Below are 26205 nucleotides of genomic sequence, written 5' to 3'. Positions count from 1 at the left end.
GACAACGTTACCAGGATAAAGTTTTCCTCCTTTATCCATTTACTATAGATCGTTTTGGTTATCACTCAAGACATGATCCACTTGTATGTCACCACATACATGCTTGAGTCTCATACAGATAACCAAGGATTTTATGTTTATTTGTTTGTGGTAAATCAAATAAAACAAAAAACCGAGCAAAACAACAAGATGTGAAGTAAATATCATATATAAACAATCACAGGTGTTCGTATATACTGTTTACAAACTACAGGACACGAGTCTTTAGGACATCAACCCCAACAGGTTGTGCGTAGCTGGGCGAAAAACCTTGCATAAATGCGGCCATGACACAGGTGTGGCGATTGGGACGTGGGTGAGCGCACACAAGGGGCTGGGCAGCGTAGCATGCATTGGACTGCTGCGCTCTGCAAGTGGCCGCGTCAACAAGGGTGTGCAACTTTGTAGTGGGGCGCGCGCGCATGCACCGTTTGCCAGGCGATGGTGTATGCGATAAGCGCCTGCCCTATGCGACCAGCTGACCCTTATGCCTTCCAACGTAAATTCCTTACTCCTCACTTCTCCAAATTAAATGGCAACCTAGGATCACCTAGTACACCCACCTCTAAACATTTCCACACTAGTTTCACTTAATTTGCATGAGTGCTTTGTGAGAGTTAAGGTCCCCTAGACACTCTATTTGTAGTAGTCCCAAAACCATCAGTGTTTGACGTCACTCCAACTTTGCATGTCCAGCTGCCTTCAGCATGCATGTTCCAATGCATCACCTTTGACACCTCCTTGCATACTAGCTTAGGTATCTTCTTCATGCATAGGCCAACGCATAGCCTTCTTATGAGGTGTTATTCCCACATTTGCATGCCCTACCACGCGCCCACCTCATCCTTGGTTTAACCAAGACTTCACTTGGTTCAGCCACATGCTCTAATTTGCTAACCCAAATTTGCTCCCTAAGCTTACCTACTCACGCATGCCACCCCTTCTTTGGCCGCATACCTCACTCAATGCCTAGCCTCACTTGGATGCATAACCCTTTCCTTGGCCGCATAGTCTTACTTGGATGCATTCACCACTCGACCAGTGCATTTCTTCAACGTTTCTCTTACGACCAACGCGTAACTTCAAGGTCGACACATAGCCTTACTCCACGTACACATTGTCTTAGCCAACGTACACACAAGCCTCCTTGCCTAAGGTCACCCCGCCCTTGGCCGTGCGCGTCCACTTTCCCTTCTAACCCTCAACATGGACTTGGCCAACACATTACTTCAACGCAAGGGCCTCCTCACTCTTGACCAACCCTTAGTTGTGCCTTCACCTTCCTCAACGCTGAACTTGTGCTCACTAACCTCAAAATACTTAGGCCACCGCACACCTTATTAAGACCTTCAACGCATGGCTCCCATCCTTGACCAATTTTGCCCTTCTTAACCAAGCTCATCCATATTTGGTTTTTAGCACTCAAGAGTTTCATTCTCAACACTTAAAAAGTTTTCCTCTTCCTTTAATCATCCTCAAGCATCCTCCTTAAAATATTAACTCATACTTAGTCCTCTTTAATCTTAATATCCAAGTTTGGTTTGATTCGCCTTTAGCAAGACTCAAGGGTTTATATTTAACCTATTTGTAGAATGAATAATGGTAAATGACAATATTCATTTATTTGAGGTTTAAGATTCAAATCTTTATATTCTCGTAACCACTCGTTTGCTGTTTTAAGAAAATGTCTTCCATCTATTTGGCATCTTTTAAAAAATCACAAGTTATTTATACACAAAATCAAATTTGATTCCACTAGCATTCAAACACATAAAACTAAGGGGTCGTTTGTTTTTTAGAATGTAGATAACTGGAATCTTATATGCCCGAAATTATAGATATTAAGAATTATAGATGTCCGACATCTTTAGATTACCATGTTTGTTTTGTAGGAATATTTTTTCAGATACCTGTAAAATATTTTGATAGCTGTAGGATCTCTAATCGGAAATGTCTTTAATTTACATAATGTTTCAAGAATGTCCTTATGACTATTTATTAATTTATAATTAATTTGATATGATAAGATATTTGTTTTGTTTTAAATTAATACAATTTATATTACTTTGTTAAATAATATATCATAATTTAAGATTTTTTATAAAATAAATATTCATTTAAAATTTAAATTAAATATATTACTAAAATAATAAGAATTATGATATAACTAAAAATATATGATATATATGGTTGACAATATTTATTTTAGTTATATAATGTAAATGAAGATATATATATATATATATATAAAATAAAATAAAATAAGGACAAAAATAAAAAAATAGAGATATCTTCGACTCGAAATCTAGAAAACCATTCCAAACCCTCCTTAAAATTTAGGTAATACGACATTTATCACCATTCCAACCATAGTTTGACCCTGATCCCACAACGAGAGGGAAAAAAAATCGAAAATTTTAAATTATTTTATTTTGAAGTGAAGTTTATAAAAACTAAACAAAACGAATATGATATTTCAAAAAAAAAAACGAAAATAGAGTTCAAACGAACGAAAAAATAATAATTAAAAAACAAAATCTCATAGAAGTTCGTGAATGGCAACGCCGTGATTTTTGTTCAATAGACCATCTCTGTAGCTGTTGCCGGTTTCATCGACCGGCGGCGGGACGACACAACACTATATTTCGCGCGTGGAACACACGCTCCTCAACGATTGGCCACGACCTCTCACGCCGTACTCATCGGTTTACAATTCTCCTCCTCGACGGTGAACGTTCACTCTCTTGTCGGACATTTTCCCCTCTGCGACTGAATCCTTTGCTAGGGTTTTGGCCGATTGTCAGAGATAGAGAGAAGTAGTCGTGAGTTGTTGTTGGCCCATTCTACGCACATCGCATCGAGCAGAAAATGAAGCTCAAGAAGCAATCTGTCACCGAGAAAGACATTTCCACTCTCTTACGGAGGTTAGTGGTTCAATTTCGTTTTGTTCTAGATGAAAGAAGTAGTGGATCTCACTGACTGTGAAAGGGATCGATAATTATCCCAAAAATTCTTGCATGTACCTGTTAACGAGAGTCTATGCCGGTGTATCGAGTGATCTACTTATTTGAGATCTCGCGTTGTTGGACAGGTACTCTCCGACGACGGTGCTGGCGTTGTTACAAGAAGTGGCACAAGTTCCAGAAACGAAGATTGATTGGAACGAGTTGGTTAAAAATACTTCGACCGGGATTTCAAATCCTCGGGAATATCAGATGCTATGGCGGCATTTGGCTTATCGTCATGCGTTGCTTGATGATTTGGAAGATGAGAAAGCACCCTTGGTCAGTGGAATTTGATTAACTTGTTTATACGTTTGCTTTGTCTATATTTCTGCCATTTTTATTGATTCCTGCAATTTGAAAATTGCTTGCAGGACGATGACAGTGACTTAGAGTGTGATTTGGAGCCGTTTCCATCAGTCAGCTGCGAAACTTTAACAGAGGCTGCGGCGTGTGTGAAGGTAAGTAAATTAAGGGCTTATCTAGATTGACTTTTTAGGTGCTTAAAAACATTTCTTTCTACTTAAGAAGTACTTTTCTTTTAAACAAATAGAAAATCAATCCAAACAAACCTTATATTAAATCAGCTATCGATCTTCCATTCTCAATCGTCATTTTAATTAGTTTCCTCAAATTTTGGACTTTAACTTGCTTGCTTTGATGGAACATTCGTTACCAATGTTTATTTAATTATCCTACTCCCAAATATCAATTATCTGTTTTAATCTTCATCAAATGAGGCCTAAACTGTCTTGAGGATGAAAAGTAATGCTTGAAAAATGCTATTCACAATCTCAAATGTATTGAAATAGGCAAAACACTTGGTGGGGCGGAGTGGAATGGAGTCATTTAAATTGGATAACTTAATTGGCAACGACGTCTAATATATCAATTTTATTGGTATATTTTTTGGTTACGATTATTGTCGTTTAGACCTTTTGATCCATTTAGACTTGCTGCGTGGATTAACTTCTGCTTTTGATATATATTAATAATGGTTATATCATCCATAGAAGCTTATGGTTTGTTAGGTAATTTGACTCGATAGTTTTCAGTTTTAAGTGTGTGAACGACTTAATGTATGGAAAATTACTTCTTTCAGGTATTTATCTCTTCTGGTTTTCCAAGTGACTTGAATGTTCCAAGCAGTAGCACAATAGAGGCTCCATTAACTATTAGCCTACCTAGAAGTTACACGGATGGAGTTCAGTTTGAAAATGTAGACCCTGCTTGCTCTATAAAAGGTGCAATCATCACAGTTCCTGTTTCTGTTCAACGACAGCCAGTCCTTACCCCACCATCTGCTGAAGGAGTGAATAATAATGGATCAACATATGGCAACAATGCTTCTCGAAGGAAAAGAAAACCTTGGTCAGAGGCAGAAGATCTTGAGTTGATGGCTGCAGTGAAGAAATGTGGTGAAGGGAATTGGGCAAACATCTTACGTGGAGACTTCTTGAGCGATAGAACTGCTTCACAGCTATCTCAGGTTTTCATTTGTTTTTCACCTTTATTTATGTTTGGGTAGAAAGCATGCTTTTGGCACCATTCACTTATTTTTCTTTCTTATTGCTGAAAAGGCTGTTATTATCCTTCTTTTTTCCGATAAATACTTAGTTTATTAGCTACTCGCACTGCTTTCAGTTTATAGCATTTGAGGAAAATGTTCAGGTTCCATATTATTCCTATTCTATATCAATCTGTACAGTTTTGTTGTTTGCTTTCGTCTACCTAATTGACAGAAGCTGAATGAATCATGTTGGTTTTGGTTGGTTTTACGTTATACTAAATGTGCCTATAGGTTATTTAATTTTTCTTCAATTGGGGAATTATGAGATTTGCAATGAATGCACTATTCCAAAAGAAACAAAAATGCTTAAACATCTCGATAATAAAAAAACAATTTAATTTGATGAATATTTCCACATGATGGCCGCATTAACTTATCAAGAACGGAAATTAAGAAATGGATTTTTCTCCCTCATTCCTATGGCTGATGTTTTCTGTTAGTCATAAATGATATCTTTCTTTGGGTCTCAAACAGATCAGGAATTAGATTATTGATTTTAGGGGATTTGATTATACTCAAATCGGTAGACAATCCCATTTTTAGTCCTAAATTTATGGATCCTATTTTCTTTAGATTTTAATACTTTCTTTTTCTACCTACTCGTATGATGACTCCTACCTTCAGTTTAAACTAATTATTATTTGAAGTGTTGGTAAAAGAAAATTAAACAAATTGCACCTCTTAAGGATTCTAATTCTATATTACCTTTAGGAAACTTTGCATTAGAAATGTTATTCCAATTTCACAATTATTATTATTATTATTCATTGTTAGCTTATCTACTATCTTGGGCAGGAGCTTCATGGTTAATTTGTTGCATATGACAATACTACAGTGGCACACAAATAAAATTTCTTGAAGCCTAATCATTATCGTAGTGGTCTTAATGTTCCTATTAGAAAGAGGGTCTGATTTTAACGTGAATTCAAAATTTTCATTTCATTCTTTACCAACTGTTACACTAGGGATTATGTTGACTTTAGGAACAATTTACAGAGACTATTTTCAGAATATTCTATTCATCTTATCTTTGTAACCATTAGTTTCTATCCACAAATGAGGAGTGGGAAGTGAAAATGAAACCTTATGTTAAGTCCAGTAGTATGCGCTGCTATTATGAGATCTTATTGTCTATGGTTGACACCTCGACTTGTCACAAGATATGCATATTTCAGAGAGGAGACAGTACTTAATTGAAATACCACCACCCTCACCCCAAGGTTCTGAAACACTTGCACACACGGAGGCAACTGAAGTCTACTCGCTGAGTTTATTCTTCCAACCATAACGGCTGACAAATTTGGTTCAAAGAAATAATTGGCTTTTTTAAAAAAATTATTTTTTTATGTTATTTTATTATTTTATTATTTTTTTGTTTGTAAATCTCTTGTAGTACCTGAGTGGGCTTGGCCAATTTTACCTCCCATCTCTCTTTGTACTTCTTTCTTGATTAATAAAATTTCTTATTTATAAAAGAAAAATACTAGTCCAGGTGTATCATGGATGGATACAACATTCCCCGTAACAATGCTTCCCTCATTGCACAAAACAGATCAAATTTTTCTGCTTTTTTTTTTTTTTTTGCTGTCTTCATGTTACTGCACGAAGTTTTCACATTGCTTAGTAATTAATTTTTATAGAAGCTCTTGCTCCCATTGGGCGACTTATGACTCCCAAAATTCAAGTTGATTGTGGTGATATTCTCTCTAAATGTTAACATGCTTCCTTATCATTCTATTTCACATTTCTCATTGTGTTTAGTCATGCCAATGCTGGTTAACCACGACTTCCAAGACACATTAAAATGAAGCAATGAACACAATCGACCATCCATTGTCATTTGGTCAGGCCAGAATCTGGGTTTGACCCAGTTGTCTCGGGTTCAAATCCCGGCAGCGGAGTCTTTTGTCTAGACATTCTTATAATTTTTTCAAATTTCCTGTGTCTGGTTTAATTTCTTTACTGTGGCCTGTATCAGCTATTTAACCTATGCTCAACTTTCCAATTGATATTTATCTCGTCTCTGAAATATATTCCAACTCTTTGGTCCTGTAGAGATGGGCAATCATTAAAAAGAAGCATGGAAATTTGAATGTGGGAGCGAGCACTGCTGGTACCCAGCTATCTGAGGTGCAGCTGGCGGCGCGTCATGCAATGTCCTTAGCTCTGGATAGGCATGTTGGTAGCCTGAAAGCACATCGAATAAGTGGCTCAGGTAACTATTGTCTTCTATAGGCTCCTTGCTTAAAAGGGAAACTCAGTTCTCCACTTATAGTTGAGATATATAAGCTAATCTGGAAGCATTTATTGAATTTTCATGCATTTCATCTAGTGCGTTGTAGATTATTTGTATGTTCTGTAAAAATAGGGTTTATCACATCAATTTCTTAGTTTGTTGACTCTATTCTGTGATTGTGAGATGTGGTTTCGGCAAAATTATAGGGAACTGATGTTTATTTTTGGAGATTTAAATTGGCATTTGTATTTTATGCGTGCATGCGTTGGATTAGAGATATCTTATCTGAATAGTTCCTGTTGATGGTCACATGAGCTTTCTTCAGTTACTAGACTTTAATGTCTTTGCATGCGTGACAATTCATGTTTATAAAGAGAAGATTCATACTCCTGCTGTTAACACAATAGGTTTCTGATGTTTCTCATTTTCACAATTTCAATGTTTTTTTTCTTTTCTTATTTATCCCCCTTTTTTTATTTTTCATTTTTTTCCTAATGGCCAGCCAGTACAAATACAATTGGTAATGGTAGTTCCCTCACTGCTGTTGCCACTTCGGAACAAGTGCAAGATAAATTACATCAAAGCCCTACTCATGTGAAACCATCTTCCATTGTATCGTCAAGTCTAACAGCTAAAGCTCAAGTTACCACATCCAAGAAGATGATTCCCAAGTCTTCTTTCGATTCAGACTGTATTGTTAGAGCTGCTGCAGTTGCTGCTGGGGCTCGCATCGCTTCACCAGCAGATGCTGCATCTCTACTCAAGGCTGCTCAGTCAAAGAATGCGATCCACATCATGGCCAAAGTCCCTGCTTCAACCAAGATACCCACTCCTGGCAGGGGACCAAACCATTTAGAAGCTCATCCTAGTATTAAGCTACCCACCCTATCTAACACTCCTGCGGCCATCCCATCTCTGTCTCGTGGTGGCCCCGTGAAGATCACGTCTCCAACAACTGCCACACTATCAAGTGTGCCAACAGAACAAAATACTGCTGTAGCCTCTCTCACGGCTGCTGCTGATCCATTGTCAGAAAAGGAGATCAAGACAGTGGAAGAAATTAGAGGCCGTGGTTTAGGTGGTGTGCAGGCCACATCCCAGAAGAATGAACATTGTCTTTCCAAACAATCGTTATCTGGGAGAGTTCAAGAAGAAAAGCCAGCAGACATGGGACTAGCTTTGAAAAGACAAGCTACTGAGACTAATAATTGTAGTAGTAGTTCACAAAACATGCCGACAGCTGACGGCAATATTAAAGTTGAAACTTGCAATCAGGCAGAAGAGAGACAAAACAGCAATACCAGTACGGTTTCCATTCCCTCAGATCAGCAAGGAATCATGAATCAGTCACAGGTTGAGAGATCTAAACCGCAGGACATGGACATTGACGGTGATGGAAATGATAGACCTATCACGAAAATAGACGGATGTAATGAAAATTCAGGGCACAAGGAGGCTGCAAGTGAGATTGTGGAAGGAAACACCAAGGTTAAGGGCTAAATTTATCCTACTCCAGATGGTGGGAACAAATTCTTCAGATACGATGCATAGGCATTCTCGACGATTTTCCTGTCAAGTTTATCAAGAAGCATGGTCGATTAACCCATTTTCGATTTGAACGTGAGGGGATTCTTCTTTGCTAGAAGTGCACTGCTATTCGTGTGATATGTTCCTTTACTTGCATCCTGCATCGTGATCATGGCAAAGCAGCAGCCATTTGACCTGAAAAGAAAGGAAGGACAGCAGCATATAATCAGAAATATCTTCTGTACCTGTATTTATTTTGATTTGTTGTTAAACTCTTGTTTTAAGTGTGTTTCAAACTTCAAATTCTTCTGCCTCATGACTGATCCATGTCAAGGTCTGGACTCAGGGTTTGCCGTTCATATGCTAACATGGCAAACTTGGTATCATTGCTTTGACTTGAGTTCAAATTTAGGTACTTGTATATCAAATGCGTTATGGAAAAAAAAGAAAAAAATTAAAGTGGATTTGGGTACGCCTCTTGAAGCGTATTCGGTTTCATCTTTCATTTATAATAATTGTATGTATTTTTTGTAATATTCTAAAAATTGTAATCAAATTTTAGTGATGTATGACATTCCTAGAGAAAGAAAGCATTTAAATGTTGGAAGTTTTAGTTTGTAAATTGTTTTTACTTTTATTTCTATTTTATTTTTGAACTTCAGCATACCTCTAGAGTCTGGGTAATGTAATCACATCTGACACCGTTCAACCCCGCCAAAAATGCTATCATTTCTCTCAAGCCAATTGTCTCATAACATATAAAAAAAAAAAAACAAGATTCAAGCACATCCTCAAACATCGAATAAAACCTCTGAAATGCGAGTAGAGGTTTTAAAATCAATTGAGAAGAAACAAAGAGGTTTGAGACTTGAATCCTCCGACTCTAAATCTCGTTGAACTAAAAAAAGAGAAACTTTTAAGTAAATGTTATTATCTAAAAAGAAAGGACAAAATAGTATAATCTAGGATAGCAACTTTTATTGGGTTCAAGTGTTATTATCTTGAAAAGATTTACATTGAGAATCTCAAATTTATATTAACAACCCATATACAAAAACGAAATCAGTACATAGGCTTTAATTCTATATATACAATATACATATATATCTAAAGAATATTACATTTGAATGGGGATAGAGATATTTACAATTTGACATGCCTGCACAACTGTGTCACCATGTACAACAAATTTTACAAATGGGTCCACCATTTACAGCAACATTTGGATGGACCAAACTCATTCATATCCTATTTACATAATGCATACATAAATGAGTCACTATTTACACCAACTTTCATATGAATTAAACACTTCCCACTTTATACTTAAAACTTAACTTCAAAGGATAACAAAACACTTCCACTTCCAACTCTTCTTTAATATTCTTTTTCTTCAAACCCCAACTGGTTGGCTCAAACTTTTTCCTCCTGTTCTGTTCTCCTTTCCATATTTATATCGGAGTCTCAAAGTATTTACATTCCCATTTTAACAAAGCTTCATCCCAGGTGAGGTCATATTTTCTAAGTGTCTCTCTTCTTAAGAGCATGTTCAAAAAGAATTGAAAAGATGAGAACCTCCACCCACTGGTTGCATCCAATTTGCTTCTCAGCAGTACTATCAAACGAAGCCAGAATAGGTAGTATTCTTATAATCTTTTTCCTTTTTTCTTTTTTTAATTTTTTTTTCAATTTTTTAAATGGCTAAATATCACAAAATGTTTTCTTCTTTGAAACAGAGCATTAGCAGTTCTGGAGAGAGGACAGCCACTGTTCCATATATTTCTTGCTCTCTGGTTCATGGAAAAGTGAAGACATAATCAGCTTAAAACAAAGTAAAGCAACCAAAAGGAAATTACAAATGTCATAACTAACTTAGAATTTATTCACATTGGCTAGAAGAACAATCACAGAATATGAAGCCAGTACGAGATCAATCAGAACAAGGAAACTCTGAATATTGCCGTAAAGGTTCAAAGCAAACAGAATATAATTCTATCAAGTCTACATATTCACGGTACTTTTGCTACTCACTTGTTTGTCTTACTATGGTTATTTAGAGTCTCTGTATGAACAATATACGGGAGGTTTCCACACTGAAAGAAGTTGAGTTTGATTATATCATTTTATACTTGTCATTATATCAGATTATAAGCCGCCTATTTGCTTACTCAGTTGGAAAAATAGAGAATAGATTGAACTACTGGATTGGTGTGAATGGTCAAAATCACTTTCACCTAATGGCTCCTCCATGTCTGGAGTTTCTTCACTCACACTGGCAATAGTAGCTGGCGTTCAAGAGATCTTTGGTCATCATTTTACTACATAAATGTACATAATTTTGTGCTAGCTTGCTACAAAAATGCAAAAAAGGATCTGATGACACCCTTTTCTTGGGAAAGGAAGATAGATCCTTCAGTTGTTCTTTGATTTGATGATATCTTTCTCATGCATAATTGTCCTATTAAGAATGTGAAGTTATATTTCTTAGAGATGAAGTTTCACAATGCCTCCCGATGAGCATGATTCAGAAAAGGAAATAGCATCATCTTCCTATAAATAAGGCTCTGTGAATATGAGACAACAACTAAATTACATAAAAGGCTTTTCTTCTTTGGAATATGGCTACCTGATGTCCAACATTTACAATATAAGTCGACTGTGGACAACGAAGTTAAGCTATCTTAGGACCTAGGATATGAACAAAGTTATGGATTTCACTATTTACAAGAAGAGGACTAGAAGAATATTTTGGGAGGCAAAAACAATAACTAACATGCAACACCAATCAAAATGAAAGCTCGAGAAAAAACAACTCTTACCAGCAGAAAAGCTATCGTTGATGTTCCCAACAGCACTTAGTATACTATTCTTAGTCTCATCCACAAAATCATTGTAAATGCGTCCATAACATGGAACCAGCACAGCAAAACTGTTATCTGACTCATCATCGCTCTGGAATCCAGGTCCATGGGGCTCTGACCATCCAATTGACCAATCTGAGTCATCAGACTCGGACCCTGAAACACATCCTCCATCAGATGGAACAAGAACAATGTCATACTCCCTATCAATTTTTCTCTCTTCACGACTATGCCATTTCCGCTTCACTCTTCTAGACGAGGATGATATGTTGGCCCCATTAACTAAAGGAAATTTTAGAGTATCTGTTTCCCGGTTGGCTGTATCTAGTGAAGCATTTAAAGCAGACCCACCATTAGAGCTTCGCGGTTCTTTATGCTTCCCACTCCATAGCCACCACGAGAGTTGGGGAAATGCCACAGACATGTGTGAGTTCAATTTTCTTTACTAATGAGTACCAAGTTCCTCCAATGAAATATAAGCTAATTATAAGTAGATTCTAAGGTCTGAGACGTGAAATGGAGCCGTTTTTCCCTGTTAAGGATAAAATAATAGGAAGAAATTGATCAAATTTTGAAATGACAACAAACGAAATTGCCGCAATCATAGATTGCCCATGTTAACAAATATTAAGGAACAAACAAGTAAATTCTATCACATTTAATGTAGCATAATAGACTAAACATTAGAGTTTTGAATGTATCCAAAGGATCCCACAAGCTCAGGAAGGAAGAAAAAGGAGAGAGAGATAGCTCTGTTTGACCTTACTTCAAGCCTTGACAATCAGGAATTCACCTCGAGATTCTTCGAGACTTTTGGTCAAGTTTCCAGATTGTAGTAATCAAGACGGAAGAACGTGAAAAACAGCTAATGATATATATATAAGATAGCGAATAATAGAATTTTCTAAACCCAGTTACCGTGGCCAATCTATGCAGAAGCTTTCACAGAATTGGAAATAGAAAAATCGAAACAATACCCACTACCGAGAAACTACCTTGACAAAATCGAGCTGTGTCTGAAAAAGGAAACACGGCTTTACTAAATTTATCTTCCTCAAAGTTCACGAAGCTATCAATAACCCTTTTCCCCCTCTTTCATTTGAAGAGATTGCTTCTACTCAAGAAGTCGGCAAAATTCATAGAACCTACAATTTAATATTGTTTCTACTTTAAAAAATGAGGACCAAAAAAAAAAAAAAAAAAAAAACCAAAAAAAGGAAACAATCACGTTCTCTTGTTAGATTTCAGACTCATTCAACCACTGAAAAATTAAACAAACCGACAAGTACCTCCAAATCATCAGAAATCTTAAATTCCAAACAGGCAAACACATACATAAACTTAAATTCAAATTCTTCCTGAAGCAACCTCCTCCTCCTCCCACTACTAATTGACTTTCCGAAAACTTGCTTTTCAAACATTGCAACCGAAAGTAACAAAAAGAAATCCAGGAATCTTAAGGCAAACGCAGAATCAAATCAATAAAGATAAAGCAAAAACTAAAGCTGAAGAAACACAGAAAAATCTACCTTAACGAACAAATCTCGAAGCAAAGACTCTTCTTCTTCTACAGATGGGGGATACGATTCAAAGGCAGTCGAATTGAAATTTAACAGCGGAAAAATTCAGCCAATCGATCGTCAAAAAAAAGAGCCGGGAGTTGCAAAATTGGAAAAGTTTAAGCAGGCTTTTTCTTTTTTGCTACAGTCGGATCTCTCGATGGCTTGGCTTCCTCCATTAATCATTTGACACCAATCAAATTTCCTATATTAAAAATATTTAAATTACGTTTACGTGGTGAGAAAGGCTGCAAAAAAGGACGTTATCCTGTACAAGCAATAGCCTCCAAAGTCAATGTATGAGCAACGCGTGGACGGTTGTGATTCAAAGAATAAAATGTTTCTGAAGAATCCACGTCATGGAGGAGACTACATTTATGGTACTGTAGGTTTGGAAGTAGAGGAAAAGAAATCCGAGAAAGTTAATGCCAGGTCGGATTTGTGGTGCTGGCTTGGTGGGCCAGAGGGTGCCTGCATGACTCTTTAAATAATGTGTTTAAAAAACAAAAACAAAAACAAAAAGAGATGGGAAGTTACAAATTTAGGCCTATGTAGTATGTATATTTAGTTTCTCAATTTTCAAAATTGCCAATTTAGTTTATGAGCTTCTAATATAAAATTTATGTCTAAAAAATATAAATATATTTTATACTTAATGGATGAATTATTTTCTTAACATTTCAAAAGGGTTAGAATATATTAAAATTAAATTGAAAGCTTAGATGTATAATCTAGGGGAAAATATCTTTTTAGTCCTTAGATTTTTTGTAGTCTAGTTCCTATTTGGTCGTTAGATTTCAAAATGTTGTACATTTTTTTTTTTTTTTTTTTTTTTTTTAAGATTTGGTTTCAATTTAGTCTAGGTTTCAAAATGTTACAATGACATTTGAGTTTTATTTCAATTTGATCCAAAGTTTCAAAATTTACACTTTTAGCTTTGATTTTTTACTCAATATTTATGTTTGTCTTTATTGTCAATGTATCTTAAATTTAAAATAACTAAAAGAATTGTAATTAACCAAGCTTCATTATTTTTCATCACTTTTGAAATTAAATTCAAGTTTTCACTTCATAATTACTTTAAATTAATTAAAAGACATTGATATCGATGATTGAAAATGAGTATTTAATGAAAAATTAAGGTTAAAAATGTAAAATCTTGAAACATAAGGATTAAGTTGAAACAGAATTAAAATATCAAGGGTAAAATTGTAACAATTTGAAACCTAAGGTTTAAATTGAAATCAAACTCAAAACTTAATGACTAGATGTGTAACATTTTGAAATTTAAATATCAAATACAGACTAAACCCAAAACGTAGGGACCAAAAAAATACTTTCCCTATAATCTATTAGACACTTTTGAAAGTTCAAGAACCAAATATATATCCACCTTTAGTTTTTATGCATTAAACTTGTAATTTAAATTATAACTTATTCCTTTCCTTTGACTTTTGTGTTTTATATTTAATGGATGCCTAAATTTTAAAAATTTCCTAATTGGCCTTAAGCTTTTAATTTTATTTTTAATGAAGGTTTGAACTTTAAAAATGTCAATTAAGTTAAATTTTTTTGTTGTTGTTATTATTATCTATTAGTCTTAAGATATTCAATGTTTTATAAAATTAACAAATTTATAAGATGTCAAGTAGATTAAAAAAATAAAATTTTTAAAAAATTGTAATTTTTAAATTCACACATTTAAAATTAAAAGACGTATTAAAACTTTTTAAAATTTAATGATCCCTGACTAAATTTGTAATTTAACTAAAAAAAACCAATAATAGAATTTAATTTTTTAAAAGAGTTTTATTTTTTAAAAATTTGACCAGAAAATTTGCGTGCCACGTTGGTCAAGTAACTTAAATTCGGCACATAAACTAATAAGTAATAACCACGCCACTCGCAGTTTTTAACATTTCGGCATAAATAAATATAGTTTAAGTTAGTTCCGGTTCGGCCACCATTATAAATTCAAAGTCGTAAAATTCAACTAAATTGATTCCATAATTATATATTTATCAGTTAGATTCAGTTTTTATATACTTAAAATCTTAAAATTAATAATTTAGACCTCATTTGATACAAAATTTAGACCTCGTTTGATAAAAAATTTATTTTTTATTTGTGATTTTTTAAAATTAAGTCTATTTTCCCCTCATTTCTTACATTATTTTGAATTTTTATCAAATATAATTGTTGAATTCTTAACTAAATTCCAAAAATAAAAACAGTTTTTTAAAAGTTTTTTTTTTTTCAAAATTTGACTACATTTTTTAAATCATTGATAAAAAGTAGATAAAAACGAAAGAAATTTGAAGGTGAAAGTAATATCTATAGACTTAATTTTTAAAATAAAAACAAAAATATTATAAACGAAGTCTAACTAATTTAGTTGGTTAAATGGGTATTTGTCTCTGGGTTAACTTAGCCTAATTGAAGGGATTATGCTGATTTTTTTTAAAAAAATGTCCGTTCAACCATTTTTTCAACTTATTCCTACCCGTAATTTCCGCAACGAGTTTAGCTTGTAGAATAAAAGAAATCAGAATATTATGCTTATGAAAATTTAGTTGGTGTGAGATAAATAATGATTTTTTTATTAAATTATATTATTGATATTCTTGTAAGGTTGGACAACTTTATATGTATAATCTGCACCATTCTAGGTGATCTGTAATTTTGTTTTGGCACGAATTAATTTTTTTTTTTTATTAAAGTATGTTCTTTCATATAATTTGTATGTTAAGATATTGATGGTTGAATCATTATATTCCTTAAAATACAAAGATTAATGTTGGAGGGATGATATATTAGCGACCAAAAGATCTTTGATTCAAATCCTCCCATTTCAATTGTTGATATAAAGATATGGATAGAGAAAAAAGTCTGGCCTTCACGTGACAACATGATATTTGTTTGATAGAGAGAAAAACATAACTTACAAAATAAGATCGAAAATTTGTAGATCATTATAGTGCTTGCCACATATACTTCGATGTTTAAGTCAAAGAGTGACAACAAGTTAATAGTTTATGAATGGAGAATAGACTTATTGGAGCTATAATTATATATTTATAAGGGTAAATGACCTGGATCGTCTTCAATAGAATTTCACAGCTTCTCAAAGATGATTTTTTTTGTCTCACCAAACCAAGTGATGTGGAGGGGATGCCCCATCCATTATTTATAAGGTTGAGACTAAGTGTATTGACTCTTTCTCCAGATGTTACTTTTGGTTCGAATCTTTGTAATTATATCATTTGATCCAAAATCATTCTTTTAACACATATGGTAACGTTAGATGAAAAATACGAACATTAATTATTTTGGCAACATTTTCAAAATAAGCGTAAGCCAAGGTAAATCGTTGCTAAAGAAAAGAAGTAGAAAACAAGTAGTACATGAAATTCAATGCTTTATCTATGTGTATGTCCTTGTCCTTTTCATTGTTTTAGTTTTAAAGGAAGGAAAAAGAAAACGAAAAAAGAAAGAAAGAATGAAAAAACTAATTGAATTTGCCTCCAACAGTGTTCCAAAGGGCATTTGATATATTATATTTCCCGGTGTTACATTGAAATAAAGTTAATTGTTAATTATCAAAACTTTTTTTTTATTAAAGTGTTCCATTAAAATTTCTATTTATTAAAAAAAATCAAATAAATTTGTTGATCAATGAATATATATTAGTTGACTCTCGATTACAAAATGAGAATTGATGGAGATGAAGATAGATTTTGAAGAATTCCTCTCTAGTACATCTTTGTTTCTATGTCTCAATGTTGAATGATGCATTGTACAATTACATTATACACAAAAGGAGAATGAAAAGTTGTTACAAGATATTGACGTGTAAACACACTATTGGTGAACTGATAACAAATGAATGAAGAATATTGTTGAAATTCTACACTCTTCTTTCCACATCATAAAACGAGTTATTAGAGTCAAACGAAGTTGAGTCATTTATTGATTGACATGTCATCATCTTGCTCACCATATTTGATACTCTCAATTTATATTATTGTGGGACCACCAAAGATCCACAAGAGAACTGGAGAAGACAATAGTTGGTGTCAAAATGTAAGAAGGAAGCGTGTTGAGATTCACAAGTCAGTATCGTCTTTAAATCAAGATTAATTATTGCAGTTATTACGTACGTGTACATGACCTTTATTAAGAATTATACATTATATTTGAAATCATAAATAATGGTAAAAAAGACTTTACATCTCCCCCCGGAGCCCAGGTATCATATACGCCCCCAAAATAAAGAGCTTTGAATACTTTCAAAAGGTATGTTTTGAAAAATTAGCGATTAAGTTATACATACTCTTCAAACTTCACATACTAACAAAGTTATTTTCGCAAAAAAGAAATGGTCATGTAATCATTTCATATTATGATAGCTTCCCATTCAATTACTTTTAAATAATGACAATTTATTACATAATAAACAATGGCTTTTGTTCATTCCAGCTAATCCCCATCACAACGTCCGCTTTTTGGGTTTGACTAAAATAATTATAATCTTTTTCTCCAAAAAAAACAAATAATAATAATAATTATTATCTGATGTGTCCAAATAAATCACAAAAAGAGGCTTATCCTACTCTCCACCTACTCGGGAGATTTCTACAGAAATGGCAAATTGGGCCCATTAGGGCCCATATCACTTCTACACATCACAGATTCACAACGCATGTGTAAACGAAAATAAAATTCTTATAAATTGAAAAATCCTAAAAATATTTATATTCTATAATAAAATTTAAATATTTTTTTATATTTAAAAAGGCCCAAACAAAAATTGCCACAAAAATATAAAAAATAATTAATAATAAGAAAAATATGTTTTACGTCCCTTGATTTTTTTTTTTTTTTTTTTTTAAAAATTATTTTTGAGAAGAAGTCTACTCTATATTTGGTACCTCAAATGTTATGTTTTTATTCATGAATTTTAAGTTAGTTTCTATTTTATTTTACATTTCAAAAAACTATAATTTTAGTTATATAAATTTTGAGTTTAGTTTTTATTTAATTTTTAAATGTTAGTATTTTATATCTTTACTCTCAGATTTTCACTAAAACCCACTTTATTCTTTGATATTAAATTTCAGATAATTAACTTCAAATAATTAAGGAATAAAATTTAAAATTAATTTTAATAGTGATGAAAAATTTGAGAAAACTAATTAAATATAATTTTTCCATTTCTTTTAAATTAATTAGTGATTACTTATTTTTCTTTAAAAAAAAACAGTGAGTTTTTTTAGAAACGTATTTTATGGAGTTGAACTTGAGTTGGTGTTGATTTGATGCGATGTGGTTCGATCTCTAATACTTGATCCTCTGATTCTCTCTCGATGGAATGGATGTGCTTGACTTAAAAAAGAAGTCTTTTATTTGTTGATGAATTCTCTCTAGGCCATCTCAATGTAGAATTGATGATTTGAGGAGAACTTCTCTATTTATAAAGATAAACTTGTAACATTTTGAAACTTAGGAATAAAAATGTATTTTTTCAAATAAATATTATAATCTGAGATTTTTTTAGACCATCCAAAATTCAGAGCTTTTGAATTCTGAAAAAAAGAAAAAAAAAAAAAATCAGAGCTTCTAGACAACTAGAGACACACATTCGATTCAGCTTTGATTGTATGGTGGGCTTTTCAGGCCCAAAAGGTGGGCCCACTCTCATAATCCATATGATTAGAGTTTCTTCATCATATCAATCATTTCAAGAGGACCACCCTTTCTCATCTATTCACCAATCAAATAATGCCACGTGTAAATAGTTATGTTTTTATTGCACCCATATTTTGTTTTTCTTGATCTAAATTGTAGTCCACGTATTTGTTTTCCAGAATATTACACCAGAACCTATGAGTCTATGACTAAAAAAATACATATTTTATCGTAAGTTACATATGTCAATTCAGTATTTTTATTTAACCATGTAAAGTAATATCTTAATTGATTAGAATTATGTTTAAATTGGTTGTTAATTTCGACTTTTAATTTCCTCAAAAGAAAATTCAATTTTTAATATATTAGTAACCTTTTGGAGTCATTGTATCCATTCTCTTACACTATTAATAGATATGGAGTGTCAAACAAATTAATTGTTGTATCGTATAATAACCACTATCTTGAAAGTAAATTACAGTAAGATCTTGGTACTAATTCGTTTGTTGTCGATTGCTCCTAAGATTAAAGTTTATATTCGTTGGAAAAGAATATGAATCAAGTGGAAACTTTGTTCGGATTAGAAGAGTGAAAATGGAGAAAAAATATTACCAATAATAATAATAATAATAATAATAATAATAATGGTCATTCTCAAGAACTCAACGTTTTCTTGATCAACTAAATATAGAAAATGTTTAAGATCTGAAGTAAATACAAAAGACTTTTCAAATCTAATTAAATAAAAAAAAATGTTTCATATCTAAATTAAATAGGAAAAACATTTCAAATCTAAATCAAATAAAGAAAAACATTGATCTTGGGAAAATAAACACTTGCATAAATCTTTCAATGTGGAACAAAAATTAAAAAAAAAAAAAAAACTAAACTTATGACAAGTCATTCTCAACACTGTTTTCTTTCTTTTTTCTTTTTTTCTTTTTTAAAAAAACTTGTACACTATATAGGCTATATTTAATTAAATTGGAAAAAGATCATTGTGTTTTATTCTAAAACCTTATTGTCTGGGGGCTTTCGAAAGAGATTATTTTATGTAATTTTTACATTTTTTTCCTCTCCTGATTTGCCTTATGCATTGTAAAATACTATTAGTGTATAAAAAGCAATTAACTCACTCAGAAAAAATATTAAAAAATACAGAAACAATTTTGAAGGTAGTACGAGAAATTTCTATTATTATTATTTGACAATGTTATAGGTAATTTCGGATCGGCAAAAGGTCGAAGGTCAAGATCAAACTAAAAGAGTTACCTAACCTAGGAAACGTACCTAAGACTGGCTAAAGAACAGGCCTAGGAGAGTTCCAATAAATAAAGGGAGGATACGTTGGGCTAAAAAGAGCTTGCTTGGAAGAGGCCAAGGCCACAAAATCTCCTCTAGTGAGGTTGATACGGATTGGCCCTCTTCGTTGGAACATCCTAAGTGCCTCGATCCCAAGCCCCACATGTTTGATTTCAGAATAGGAAAAGGAAATAGATCTCTTTCTCCGATTGGGAAAAGGAAGACCTCTAGGACTCAATTACAAATAGAACATGATTGCCCCATGAAAGATATGCTCATCTCATGCCTAAAAACTACTTGCCCTGACATTTATGTAAAGTACTGACTTAAGCATCAGATTGTCTGTGGCAAGCACCACATCAGTGTGTTACCCTTTTGATTGTCTTGCAGGTGATTTCTTCTCCTGAATTATAAATTTATAGTTGAAGGCACATGAGAGTCAAGTGAGTTCTCTTGGCTAGATTTTTCCATCAACAATTGGCACCACCATCTGTGGGGAAGAAGCGCGATATTTGCGAGAAAAGAACGCACCATTTAAGCAAAAGAAGAGATGAGTCAGTAGGAGAATAGCGATTCAGAACACAAAAGAAATCCCCAAAGAATCGCTAACCAAGCGGAGAACAACAATGTTGTTCGTAGTCCGACTCGACCTTGATCTCCCAAGGCGGAGGAGGACGAGAATATCTTAATTAGAATTATGTTTAAATTGGTTGTTAATTTCGACTTTTAATTTCCTCAAAAGAAAATTCAATTTTTAATATATTAGTAACCTTTTGGAGTCATTGTATCCATTCTCTTACACTATTAATAGATATGGAGTGTCAAACAAATTAATTGTTGTATCGTATAATAACCACTATCTTGAAAGTAAATTACAGTAAGATCTTGGTACTAATTCGTTTGTTGTCGATTGCTCCTAAGATTAAAGTTTATATTCGTTGGAAAAGAATATGAATCAAGTGGAAACTTTGTTCGGATTAGAAGAGTGAAAATGGAGAAAAAATATTACCAATAATAATAATAATAATAATAATAATAATAATGGTCATTCTCAAGAACTCAACGTTTTCTTGATCAACTAAATATAGAAAATGTTTAAGATCTGAAGTAAATACAAAAGACTTTTCAAATCTAATTAAATAAAAAAAAATGTTTCATATCTAAATTAAATAGGAAAAACATTTCAAATCTAAATCAAATAAAGAAAAACATTGATCTTGGGAAAATAAACACTTGCATAAATCTTTCAATGTGGAACAAAAATTAAAAAAAAAAAAAAAACTAAACTTATGACAAGTCATTCTCAACACTGTTTTCTTTCTTTTTTCTTTTTTTCTTTTTTAAAAAAACTTGTACACTATATAGGCTATATTTAATTAAATTGGAAAAAGATCATTGTGTTTTATTCTAAAACCTTATTGTCTGGGGGCTTTCGAAAGAGATTATTTTATGTAATTTTTACATTTTTTTCCTCTCCTGATTTGCCTTATGCATTGTAAAATACTATTAGTGTATAAAAAGCAATTAACTCACTCAGAAAAAATATTAAAAAATACAGAAACAATTTTGAAGGTAGTACGAGAAATTTCTATTATTATTATTTGACAATGTTATAGGTAATTTCGGATCGGCAAAAGGTCGAAGGTCAAGATCAAACTAAAAGAGTTACCTAACCTAGGAAACGTACCTGAGACTGGCTAAAGAACAGGCCTAGGAGAGTTCCAATAAATAAAGGGAGGATACGTTGGGCTAAAAAGAGCTTGCTTGGAAGAGGCCAAGGCCACAAAATCTCCTCTAGTGAGGTTGATACGGATTGGCCCTCTTCGTTGGAACATCCTAAGTGCCTCGATCCCAAGCCCCACATGTTTGATTTCAGAATAGGAAAAGGAAATAGATCTCTTTCTCCGATTGGGAAAAGGAAGACCTCTAGGACTCAATTACAAATAGAACATGATTGCCCCATGAAAGATATGCTCATCTCATCCCTAAAAACTACTTGCCCTGACATTTATGTAAAGTACTGACTTAAGCATCAGATTGTCTGTGGCAAGCACCACATCAGTGTGTTACCCTTTTGATTGTCTTGCAGGTGATTTCTTCTCCTGAATTATAAATTTATAGTTGAAGGCACATGAGAGTCAAGTGAGTTCTCTTGGCTAGATTTTTCCATCAACAATTGGCACCACCATCTGTGGGGAAGAAGCGCGATATTTGCGAGAAAAGAACGCACCATTTAAGCAAAAGAAGAGATGAGTCAGTAGGAGAATAGCGATTCAGAACACAAAAGAAATCCCCAAAGAATCGCTAACCAAGCGGAGAACAACAATGTTGTTCGTAGTCCGACTCGACCTTGATCTCCCAAGGCGGAGGAGGACGAGAATATCACAACATTGGATGAAGGATCGAGGACTTATCCAACAATTTGGGACAAATCCTAAAACTCTTGGGAAAGAATTCCGATAATGGGCATGGCAGTTTAGAAAAGGTAGAACATAATGACTTATGCGAAGACGGAGAAGAGAAACTGAAAGATGGAAAAAGTAAATCACGACCGTGCCAAGAATTTCGAAAGCGTATAAGGGACACATGTGAGCAAAGCATGGCCTCGTCCGTCGGAAGCCGAGGCCGACCTGAGGCCGAACCGAGCAGAGCAAGAAGCTAGGTAATTTTCAGAATATATTTGAGAGAATTAATCAAAGAAAAGCGGCGCATGGAAAGCTAGGCTGGGGCGAAGGCGAAGGTCGAGGCACACCCATGGAAAGAAAAGCTTCAGAAGATCCGGTAGGAAGTTGGAAACATTCATAAAGGCAATCTTGAAAAGTTACAAGCCGTTTAGAGAATAATCAGTTTACTCCGAACTCGCCTCGGACTCGGATTCTAAGGGAAGGGGAAGAGAAGAAGATTGCGGGCCTGGAAAATAATTGGGCCTCATCTATAGAGTAGTTAAGATTGAGTCAAGACACCACCAAGGGCAAGTCAAGGTGGAACCTGTTGGGGTTGATGCCTAAAGTCTCATGTCCTATAGTTTGTAAACAGTATATACGAACACCTGTGTTATTAATATATGATATTAACTTCACATTTGTTTTTTACTAGGTTATTTGTTTTATTTACTTTACCACAAACCAATAAACATAAATCCCTGGTTATCTGTATGTGACTCAAGCATGTATGTGGTGACATACAAGTGGATCATGTCTTGAGTGATAACCAAAATGGTCTGTAGTAAATGGATAAAGGAGGGAAACCTTATCCTGGTAACGCTACGGATGTGGCCCGCTTTGTGGAATGGTCACAAGTGTTGTGACTTGTCACAAATGGTCTGATCCTGATCATTCATGTTGGGGACATGTGAGTGGGGGCGTCCTATACAAAGAGTTTGTATAAAATCTGACCATGAAGTGTTAACGTCTCGTTATATAACACTGTTCATGACAGAGACTTCACTTCACTAGGATGACCATAGGTAATATGACCTCAATCTTGAGTAAGTTAGGAACTCCTGCCATTGAGAGCGGTCCTTTGATTTTATATGGGTGCGAGTGTCCAGGTCACCGATTCAAACCTACCATTTTGGGGATTCGTCTTATTTGGGAGCTGGGAGCTCAGCTACACAAGATGGAATTCGCTCCTTCCCCAAGGCAGGGGCAAGTAGATAGATGGCTCCCTTAAGGGCTGATTCCGGGGCTTGAACGATATGGCGCCACACACCTTCTCTTGGCCTAAGAGGTGTTCACATATAGTTGGACTATGTTGTATTGTTCATTAGAGGAATCAATGGTACTTAAGAAGTGAGATGTAACTACAGGGGCAAAATGGTAAATTGGTCCGCTGTACTTACAAGCATATGTGAAGGGTCACCGTACTCATGATTGGTTATATTCGATTGATATAAAAATATATCTGTGGTGAGAAGAGCTCAGCTATTGGTCTTTAGTGAAATCACCGACAGTTAATGGATGGTGGATCTCATGGCTAAAGAGTTTAGTCAGCTATTCACGTACTGTTGGAACTAAACCACAGGTCCATTAGGTCACCTGGGTAGCTTGGATAAAGTCGAGAACCAGTGTTTGGGTTAATTTGAAATGTTCAAATTGATAAGAGGAACTTCAATTATATATGATATAATTGGATTGGTTAATTGTATATGATATAATTGGCTAAATATATGAGATATATTAATTTGGAAGAAATTATATATAAATATGATTTATATCAAGTAGAGGAGAAAATACTATAGTAGATATATGATATCAAACTATAGGATATAAATATAATATGATTATATTTATTAATTAAATTAATTGATTAATTATTTGATAGTTAACGGATTTATTCACGTTTGGACGTGGGAAGTGGGGCTGCGAAGGTTATGGTAACCGACGGATTAAAAATGAAAGTCGTTTTCATTTTTCACAATCGTGCAATCATATTTTCGTTTGTGCCCAAAAGAATTCGTGAAAGCGATCGCGAGAGCCTATACGATAGAAGCTCGTCCGTCTAAACGATCATCTACCTCACGTTTTCTCATAACGATCGTATACGTTTTTCCTAAACGATCGTTCAGCCTTTCATACACGATCGTGTAACTCTTCTATACAATAAGCATTTTCGCTATACGATAGCACAGTTCCATCTCCCACTTGCTTATCGTCTACACAACGCGTTATCCTCCATCCTCTACCAAACTCACCAAAGCCCATTCTTTGGGTTTTCACGCCGAGGATACCTGGGTTTCACTTGTGGTGGTGTCGTCCTCGCTGCAGTGTTTATGTTCGTACTTATCGTGCTGTTGTAGTCAACATATAGCCGGGTGTTGGTAGATCCGTTGGAGGGTTTCCGCTGCTTAGAGTTCAGACGTGCGAAGAGAGTCTTCAACTAGTATGAACCCTTTCCCTCTTATTCATTGTGTTCTGAGCATGTCGATAATTAGGTTTATATGCATAACTGTTAACATTGAATGTATATCTTTTTGTGTTTCGGTCAATGTGAAATTGGAGCGATCTGAATCCGCTCATGGAACTCTCGGTATGAGATCCTTCAGAACCAAGGATAGTAGAACAAAAATTCGAATAACATTAAGGACTAACTTGAGAAAATTAATAATAGAAAAACAAGGTATGAAGAAATTTGTGGTCAAGGTCGAGGCAAGTTTCTTATGTTTTTTACATTGTTAATTCTGAAGTTATGCCCTCTTTGACCCAAAGAATTTTTTGGTTGAGGCCGAAGCTGAAGGAAATTGAATTTTTACAGTGGAAGCAAGTGATCGAATTCGTCTTTTAGAATTCATTTACCAACTTAACGAAACAGAGAACGGAAACATGGATAAAAAATTAACAACTTAAGCATGCTTTTCTATAGAAAAATTCAGAGAAGAAAAGGGAAATGGAAAACTAACCCTTGAAGATGTTGGGGATGATGCCCTAAAGTCTCGTGTCTTGTAGTTTGTAAACACAGTTTGTACGAACGCTTGTGATATATAATATATGATATTTTCTTCACTACATGACTTTGCACATTGGATGTTTTATTTGCTTTATCACAAACCAATAAACTAAAAGCCCTGGTTGTCATTATATAACTTAAGCATGTATGTGGTGACATACAAGTGGATCATGTCTTAAGTGATAACCAAAATGCTCTGTAGTATATGGATATAGGAGGGAAGCCTTATCCTGATAATGCTACAGATGCGGCCCGCTTTGTAGAATAGTTACAAGTGTTGTGACTTGCTACAGATGGTCTGATCCTGATCATTCGTATGGGGACATGCGAGCTGGGGCGTCCTATACAAAGAGTTTGTATAAGACCTGACCACGAAGTGTTAACGTCTCGTTATATAACACCGTTCATGACAGAAACTTCACTTCACTAAGATGACCATAGGTAACATGACCTCAATCCTGAGTGAGTTGGGAACTTCTGCCATTGAGGGTGGTTCTTTGATTTGTATGGGTGCGAGTGGTCAGGTCGCCGACTCAAACCTACCACTTTGGGGATTCGTCTGATTTTGGAGATGGGAACTCAGCTACACAAGATGGAATTCACTCCTTCCCTGAAGCAAGGCTAAGTAGATAGATTACTCCCTTAAGGGCTGATCCCGAGGCTTGAACGATGTGGTACCACACACCTTCTCATCGCTCGAGAGGTGTCCATACATAGTAGGACTATGTTGTATTGTTTATTAGAGGGATCGGTGGTACTTAAGGAGTAAGGTGTAACTACAGGGGCAAAACGATAAATTTGGTCCAACTGTACTTACGAGCATCTGTGAAGGGTTATCGTACTGATGATTGGCTATATCCGATAGACACAGAAATATATCTGTGGTAAAAAGAGTTCAGCTGTCTATCTTTAGTGGAATGCTTGGCAGTTAACGAATGGTGGATCTCGTGGCTAAAGAGTTTAGTCAGCTATTCAC

At 34.4% G+C, this 26205-nt stretch overlaps 2 protein-coding genes across 9 annotated transcripts; one reads left to right on the top strand and one right to left on the bottom strand.

The window, feature by feature from the left end:
- Positions 1-2377: 2377 nt before the first annotated feature.
- LOC120075747 (uncharacterized) lies at positions 2378-8889 on the top strand. The gene is made up of 6 exons (XM_039029392.2): positions 2378-2963; positions 3131-3323; positions 3416-3502; positions 4144-4530; positions 6667-6826; positions 7350-8889. The coding sequence occupies exons 1-6, from the start codon at positions 2908-2910 to the stop codon at positions 8345-8347; spliced, it is 1881 nt and encodes a 626-aa protein (XP_038885320.1). The 5' UTR covers positions 2378-2907; the 3' UTR covers positions 8348-8889.
- A 534-nt stretch (positions 8890-9423) lies between these two features.
- On the bottom strand, positions 9424-13001 carry LOC120076637 (uncharacterized). 8 transcript variants are annotated; one of them, XM_039030516.2, is made up of 4 exons: positions 12765-12990; positions 12231-12380; positions 11194-11767; positions 9424-10164 (listed from the first exon to the last, which is right to left on the bottom strand). In XM_039030516.2, the coding sequence occupies exons 3-4, from the start codon at positions 11657-11659 to the stop codon at positions 10115-10117; spliced, it is 516 nt and encodes a 171-aa protein (XP_038886444.1). In that variant the 5' UTR covers positions 11660-11767; positions 12231-12380; positions 12765-12990; the 3' UTR covers positions 9424-10114. The 8 variants fall into 8 exon arrangements, with proteins under 8 accessions (XP_038886444.1, XP_090169425.1, XP_090169427.1 ...); XM_090313299.1 differs by having other exon boundaries at positions 11997-12380; positions 12765-12988; XM_090313301.1 differs by having other exon boundaries at positions 11997-12399; positions 12765-12972.
- Between the last annotated feature and the right edge of the window lie 13204 nt (positions 13002-26205).

This window comes from Benincasa hispida, chromosome 4, assembly GCF_027475165.1.
Source record: "Benincasa hispida cultivar pf3 chromosome 4, pf3_genome.v1.1, whole genome shotgun sequence".
Lineage (NCBI taxonomy): Eukaryota > Viridiplantae > Streptophyta > Magnoliopsida > Cucurbitales > Cucurbitaceae > Benincasa > Benincasa hispida.
Note: the sequence above shows the minus strand (reverse complement) of the source record. Positions and strands in the feature narration are given on the sequence as shown.

What these genes read in the sequence shown, in the direction of transcription:
- LOC120075747 (XM_039029392.2), top strand. Translation starts at nt 2,908, where the DNA reads ATGAAGCTCAAGAAGCAATCTGTCACCGAGAAAGACATTTCCACTCTC. An exon ending in AAGATGAGAAAGCACCCTTG is followed by an intron (nt 3,324 to 3,415) that starts GTCAGTGGAATT and finishes AATTGCTTGCAG; the next exon opens with GACGATGACAGTGACTTAGA. An exon ending in CTGCTTCACAGCTATCTCAG is followed by an intron (nt 4,531 to 6,666) that starts GTTTTCATTTGT and finishes TTGGTCCTGTAG; the next exon opens with AGATGGGCAATCATTAAAAA.
- LOC120076637 (XM_039030515.2), bottom strand. Translation starts at nt 11,659, where the DNA reads ATGTCTGTGGCATTTCCCCAACTCTCGTGGTGGCTATGGAGTGGGAAG. An exon ending in CAACGATAGCTTTTCTGCTG is followed by an intron (nt 10,165 to 11,193) that starts GTAAGAGTTGTT and finishes TCCATGAACCAG; the next exon opens with AGAGCAAGAAATATATGGAA.